General features: G+C 32.1%; 1 protein-coding gene across 1 annotated transcript; it reads right to left on the bottom strand.

The window, feature by feature from the left end:
* Positions 1-2,243: 2,243 nt before the first annotated feature.
* Positions 2,244-6,216, bottom strand: LOC132754899 (putative nuclease HARBI1). The gene is made up of 6 exons (XM_060745645.1): positions 5,258-6,216; positions 4,437-4,510; positions 3,867-3,932; positions 3,341-3,532; positions 2,930-3,002; positions 2,244-2,517 (listed from the first exon to the last, which is right to left on the bottom strand). The coding sequence occupies exons 1-6, from the start codon at positions 5,465-5,467 to the stop codon at positions 2,326-2,328; spliced, it is 807 nt and encodes a 268-aa protein (XP_060601628.1). The 5' UTR covers positions 5,468-6,216; the 3' UTR covers positions 2,244-2,325.
* Positions 6,217-6,700: the final 484 nt, after the last annotated feature.

Raw genomic sequence — 6,700 nt, 5'->3', positions numbered from 1 at the left:
CTGTGACATGTATTTAATCAGGTCATTAAGTGAGTTAGAAGCAGCTCAGATGGAGTTTTATTTAGAGAATGCTTCGCTATGCAGGGAACAAAAAAGGTAGTCAGTCAGAAGTTAAAAACCCTCACTGCACAGGAAGCGATTTTCATAGCAGCAACAAAAAAATTATCACAGGATAATATTTCAAGCTTGCTGAACATTTTAACAGAGCAGTATGTTTTCTTATTATTTATCTGTATCAATAACTTGTTATTACTATTGAATCAAGCTGTTTGTTTTTTGTTTGTTTTTCTACTTAATAAAGTGATGATTGTTTGTACAATCATGCCCTTATTTCACATATGAATATAAAAATTCACATCTTAATCAGTGCTTTTCAAATAGAAAGATCATGTCTAAAATTAAGTAAGGGGTATACCTCTAGAAAATTAGAACATCTCATCAATAAATTACATTGTTATCAAGACTTTTTATATAAATCTAAAACTTTTTTTAATTTATAAAAGAGACTGTGTTGATTCTCTAAAATTGCTCTTCTGTGTTACAGCAATAATTTGGCATTTTGATCACATTATAATTCTTCTGGCTTCTTTTTCTTCAGATGATGGATATCAATCAAATGGATATTCCAGAATGACACCATTATCAGATGGCAGTTGTTTTTAAGTACTAAGACTTGTAATTCAATTTAAATCAGAGAATTTTAAAAATAAGAAGACACATGCATGTGTTGTTATTCATTTTATATATTATATTTTCTGTGAGAACAAATAAACAAGTATAACAAATTAAAATAAATGTTGATAAGGACAATATACTGCCAATGTGTGTTACCTTAAGCATTCAATAACAGTTCTTAAAGAACAACAGTTAACAAACAAGAGTGATCAGTGTTCACATGTGACACTAATACAAGAGGGTCTGTCAACACTAAATTAACAACAGTCAAGTATTTATCCCTTTGTCTTGAATGAGGGGGAATAACAATCTAATTGAAAAGATTAATGATTTGCTGGCGGTATTCTACAGCATTTGAGTCTGGACTGCCTACCAATGTTTCTTCATCTTGTTCAAAAACAATCTGGGTTTCTGGCAATGGAATGTTATTTTCCATGCACAAATTATATAACGTGGCACATGCTAATACAATTTTGCAACACTTCCATGGCTTCTTGTATAGAACCCCACCTGTTCTGTGCAGACACCTAAAATTACAAATAAAGTTCTTTGCTGAAACTTCAATGATTTTTTCTACTAATCCTAGCAAGTTTCTCATTAAAACTTAACCCATTACTTCATATACACGCCTTTTAACGCCTTTTTCACCCCCCCCCCCCTTTTGTTGTCTCAAATGATGAAAAAATGCCTTATTTAGGCCCCAAACACTTGTTTTTGTTTGAGAAATGTTGTTAAAAAAGTGACCTCTTTTTCGGCGCGGCCCCCCAACCAAAAGATACATCAGGGGGTTGCCAGAAGGGGGATGTGCCCCCTTCTGTTTGGGGGGTTTGAAGGGGGGCGGAGTCCCCCTCATCGCCAAGAAAATTTTGGACTTGTGAGAGGCTGTAAATGACCCCAGATTGATCATAAGGTAACGTGTAACCAACGCTGAAAAGCATTTGACTCTATCTCAATCCATTGAGAAATGGCAGCACTTTGAAATCAATTTTGATGGAAAAAATCAACGCAAAATAGTGATTTTTGGCAATTTTGAGATGTCCCCTCGTTGCCATGGTAACAGAAAATTTAAGCCTGAGCATATTTTTGCAAGGGCAATGGTCCAGTCAACATTTGTGCCAAGTTTGATTAGTGTTGAAGCAGTTTTAATAGTATTATAGCAATTTGAACTTGTAACGGGAGACTTTTCAATGAAAACAGCCATTTTTCACAAAATGCTCATGAAGTAATGGGTTAAGTTAAAATTATTACAATTTTGCCTATAAATATTTTTGACATATTTTCAAAATTCATGGATGAGAGCCAGTTTAATAGATAATGTTAGTGATAAATTTGATGAAAGTGTCTAAAACTTACACAGCTATTAGTGTTTATATCTTACACAGCTATAAGTGTCTAAAACTTACACAGCTATAATTGTCTAAAACTTAGACAGCTATAAGTGTCTAAAACTTACACAGCTATTAGTGTCTATAACTTACACAGCTATAAGTGTCTAAAACTTACATAGCTATAAGTGTCTAAAACTTACACAGCTTTAAGTGTCTATAACTTTCTAAGTGAGCTATAAGTGTCTATATCTTTCACAGCTTTAAGTGTCTATAACTTTCACAGTTAATCTACTTTATCAACCCTGTTTATACTTTTGTTAAATTATACAAACCTGAATCTTGACTTTAACATCCCAAAAGCTCTCTCTACAACCATTCTACCACTAGAATGAGCTTTATTGTAATCTGATTGCATTTGATTGGAAGGATTCAATAAGGGAGTTAACAGGTGCTTCTTCAAAGCATACCCAGAATCCCCAAGTAGGTGGCCAATCTGATTCCTTTCTAAGTGAACCTATTAAGTTCAAGAGAATTAGTTTCATACTTAGATAATGGATATTAATTTTGATGTGCTTTTTTGTACATTAATGCAAGGCTACAAATGCAAAGTAATTTAATCATAAAGGCTGGTTAATCTAAGTGATCAATTACAATGCATAAATGACAACGTTAAACCATGATTATTTTTCATAACTATTATGCAACAAAAAATGAAAATATCTAGTGTATATATTTTTAAGAAAAAAAAAAGAAAATATTCTGAAAGAGTATAAATTTAAAGGTTAAACCGTCAAACCTAACAAACATAGTATATGTCTTACTACCCATGTGTGAAACATTATTTAACTGAACAAAATGCTTGTAATTTTTTATTGCATGAATAACAATAGCTTACTTAATAAAATTAACAAATTGTTACCACGTACTTTAAGGGAACTGTTTTCAAATATAGAAGAATCATGGGTTGATCCTGGCCATTTTGAAACCATGTCTGTGAATCTGAAATTATTTTTCCAAGTTTAAAGATGCATGCCACCAAAATGAACTGAGATTTTAAGAAATGTAAAAGGATTCAATATTCAAATAATAATGTACTTGTTATATGTGATTAATGACTAATTTTGCAATATTTGACTAAGGCAGAATTGTTTGTTTGTTTTTTGTTGTTGCTTTTTTGTGATTTTTTAAAATTATTTTTTAGAATAATTAATCTAGCATTTATATTTAGCTTCAATAACAGGCAGATGATGTTAAAAGTATCTGTCAAATGACAAAATATAAGACGATAGATGTTTTTAAAAACAATGACATTTTCAAATATTATAATATCATCCTACCTTACTTTATGGTCAACAGTGGCCTGTACATTGATTCCATGAAAGCCCTTTCTGCATACATATACTTCCTCATTTTCAGAAGGCGTGACAATTGGTATTAGAGTACCATCAATGGCTCCAACAGTATTGGGTATTTTACATTTCTGATAAAAACCCTGCTTCACATCGATTAGGTATCTGCCACTTGGAAATCTTAATTTATATAACATAAGAACTTACATATACACATTTAAACCTTAAAAGATTGAACTCATGGTGCCGTTTTGTGAGCTGGCCTTTATTTTTATTTATTCTTTAATTTTTGATTAATTCTTAGAGCAATTCCCTTGTGACATTTACAACCATAGATTTTGTACTAATACTATTATCCATGATAATATGCTGTCACCTATAAGTTTCAGCATTCTAATATTTATGGATTATATTATAAAAGTTCTATTAAACAAGTAAGTTACTGGCACTAAGAAATGTAAGAATAATATGACATCTGTTACTTTTTTCAGTACATATCTTTATAACATCTTACCTTATATTATCAAGTCTGTCATTAACAGCTTCCACAAATTTGTCTATAATGTGGCAAGCACTGGATCTAAAATGTAGTTGGTTGAATTTGAAGGAAGCATTTACAAAATATGAACATATGTCATACACAATAAATTGTGTTAAATGGTGTTGACTACACATTTAGGACATGTTTGAAACTATTTAATTATTTATTAATAAGTTACCTTAAACAAAAATTGAAGTTATGATAGTAAAGACATGCCTCAGCAAATTAAAAAGCATTTTTGATTGCGTTTGTGGCCTTTATGTCACTGACTGCAATTCGAGTGTTTGCATTAATTAGTTTAAATGATATGAAACCATTTCATGTTGAATTTTTTTTAAAAAGAGAAAAAGTTTATAATAGCAGAAATTAAAGTTTTTCCCATCAAAACAGGATTTATTTTCATCTTGTGGTATGAAAATTTTTATGTTTCACTCATGGCTACTGCCTGTGACTCTTGAAATATTTATTTTCATACCACTCGATGAAAATAAATCCTGTATTTATAGAAGAAACTTGAATATCCTCCATTTATGTTTCACTAACCTGCTTACACCATGTAGGTCTGAAACCTCAGACAGCAAATCTCCTTTTGCCAGGTAACGCAAACCAATAAGTACCTAAAAATACATGTATATTATGTATTTAGGTAGTAACTTTAAAACAGCTTAGCTAAAATCATTTGGGCACTTTTACTGACCATGACTGCTTTACAGACAATAAGAGAACAACACAAAATTGTGTACATGATAACCTTAATTAATTGTTATACTTTTTCTAATTATATCTATTTAAAGTTTACCAAGCAGTTTATTTCAACATAACAAATTCTGTCATTCAATGTACAAACTACAGTGTACATGTACATGGTATTTTTAAAGTCCCAGAATCTACCGGTACATGTACATTAATCTTTGTTGCTATACTTTGTATTTTGTCACATTCTTTGAACAACGTTGACAATGATGTTTAATTTTTATTTATGTTATCATTTGATGTACATTATATGCCTGATGAGTGAAAGAATACCGTGTTTCCATTGCAGCAGCCTGGCTAGTATTTATAGAAATACCTGTATGATATCCCATGGTATGATGGGGGAAGCCCCAGTCAGATTATTTAATAGTTTTGTTTTGTCTTGCCAAAAAAAAATAGCAGTTTATCCCTGTTTTTAAAAGCATGTATCGTGCCATTTGTAGAATTAAACATTATGCCCTGTAGATTGTACTTAACTTCACTTCATCAGGAAAAAAACCCAATAAAACCCCTAAATTAAGTCACATTCCTTGGTTCTAAAAATACACTTTACACTGTACTAGTAACTTTATCATGTACGCGATTATACTTTTTGTACAAGAACAACTTACCTGCGTCAAAACTGGTATGGAGTGTGATCTTTTTGTAACCTTCTCTAAATTTCCTCTTAAGATATCCACTAATCTGTAAATACCTTCTCTTGTGAGACGATAACGTGACAGAATCTCACTATCCCTCAAATGGTCGAGGCTTGCGCGAGTCCGGAACAATCGTGCTGCACGTCTCTGGCGTACTTGCCTTGCGGCTTCAACGGTCGCCATTTTAAGATCTTAAGCAAAAGTCTACAAAAAAACATGCTTAACTAATTATAACAATCAAATTGGTTTTATAGCTTAACAATTAACACAACAATTATTGACAAATGTTAGATCTATATTTTCTGTCCGAAATCTGTACTGTCCGAAATTTCTGTACTAAAATATTTCGAAAAGAAAAGTAGGAAACGGTATAGAAAATCGTAAGAATCATTTGCTAATCTGGCTACAGATGTGACAGGAGTTTTATTATACACACATATATACGTTGGATGTACTAAAATGAAAGTAATACAACTACATGGAAATTAGTTTCGTTCAAAGCCTTGATAATGGAAATTATTGACAGATTAAACTGGAAGTGATAGTTGCGTCCCTTGGATGTTAAAATAGATTTAGCACTGTACATAAACATGAACGAGAAAAACTTACGTTAGTTGTAAACTCCAAATGTTCAAATATTTGTGTTTGAAGTTCCTTGTCGGGAATTAGTCGAAAATGGCCGCCATTTTTAAGATCTTAAGCCTACTTACGACTGGTCTGAAGCAGCCTTAAAGTTACGACGTAAATCCAAGACGTCTTAGCTACGACCATATTGATAAAACGCGACGTAGCCGTAAGATCGGTCGTACGACCAAATCTTAGCTACGACCGGGCGTACGACCGTTGATAAAACGGCACCCAAGGCTATCGCTACCATAAATTACGTTCATTCTTTTCAAAATATTACCATCGATTTTTCAATTTAATATCTATATAAAGTTTCCTTTTAAAAGGAAAGGATTGCTCAGTTGTGCCATCATCCCTTCCCTTTAAATTTTTTTTTTGTTTCAATTTATTATTACAATTTTTTTTTTGAATTACGGTATTTGTATACCATAAAGGGTTTATTTACTTTTTTATTCTCGAAAAAAAAAGTTTCACTTTTAAAGGGATAGGTAGGGTAAGCCCAAGACTGGACGAGCACCTGTGCCCATTTGTTTGAGCACCAGTGTTATGCGTGCAAATTTGGACCAAATAGGGACCAGAAGTCCATTTATTATAACTGAACGGGAACATGCTGACGATAACAGTAGCAACTTTTTTTGTAAAAACGAATATTTTTTTGTCAAAAACGATTCAAGATCTATTCTCTATTGTATAAAAGTAATAAAGAAAATAATCAATCGTAAAATTCTAACATTGGCTCTCACGTGGAGATCAATCTATCATACTGAATGGAAACAAGTGAGCACATTT

Source organism: Ruditapes philippinarum, unplaced genomic scaffold (assembly GCF_026571515.1).
Source record: "Ruditapes philippinarum isolate M1 unplaced genomic scaffold, ASM2657151v2 ctg1160_1_1_1_1, whole genome shotgun sequence".
Lineage (NCBI taxonomy): Eukaryota > Metazoa > Mollusca > Bivalvia > Venerida > Veneridae > Ruditapes > Ruditapes philippinarum.
Note: the sequence above shows the minus strand (reverse complement) of the source record. Positions and strands in the feature narration are given on the sequence as shown.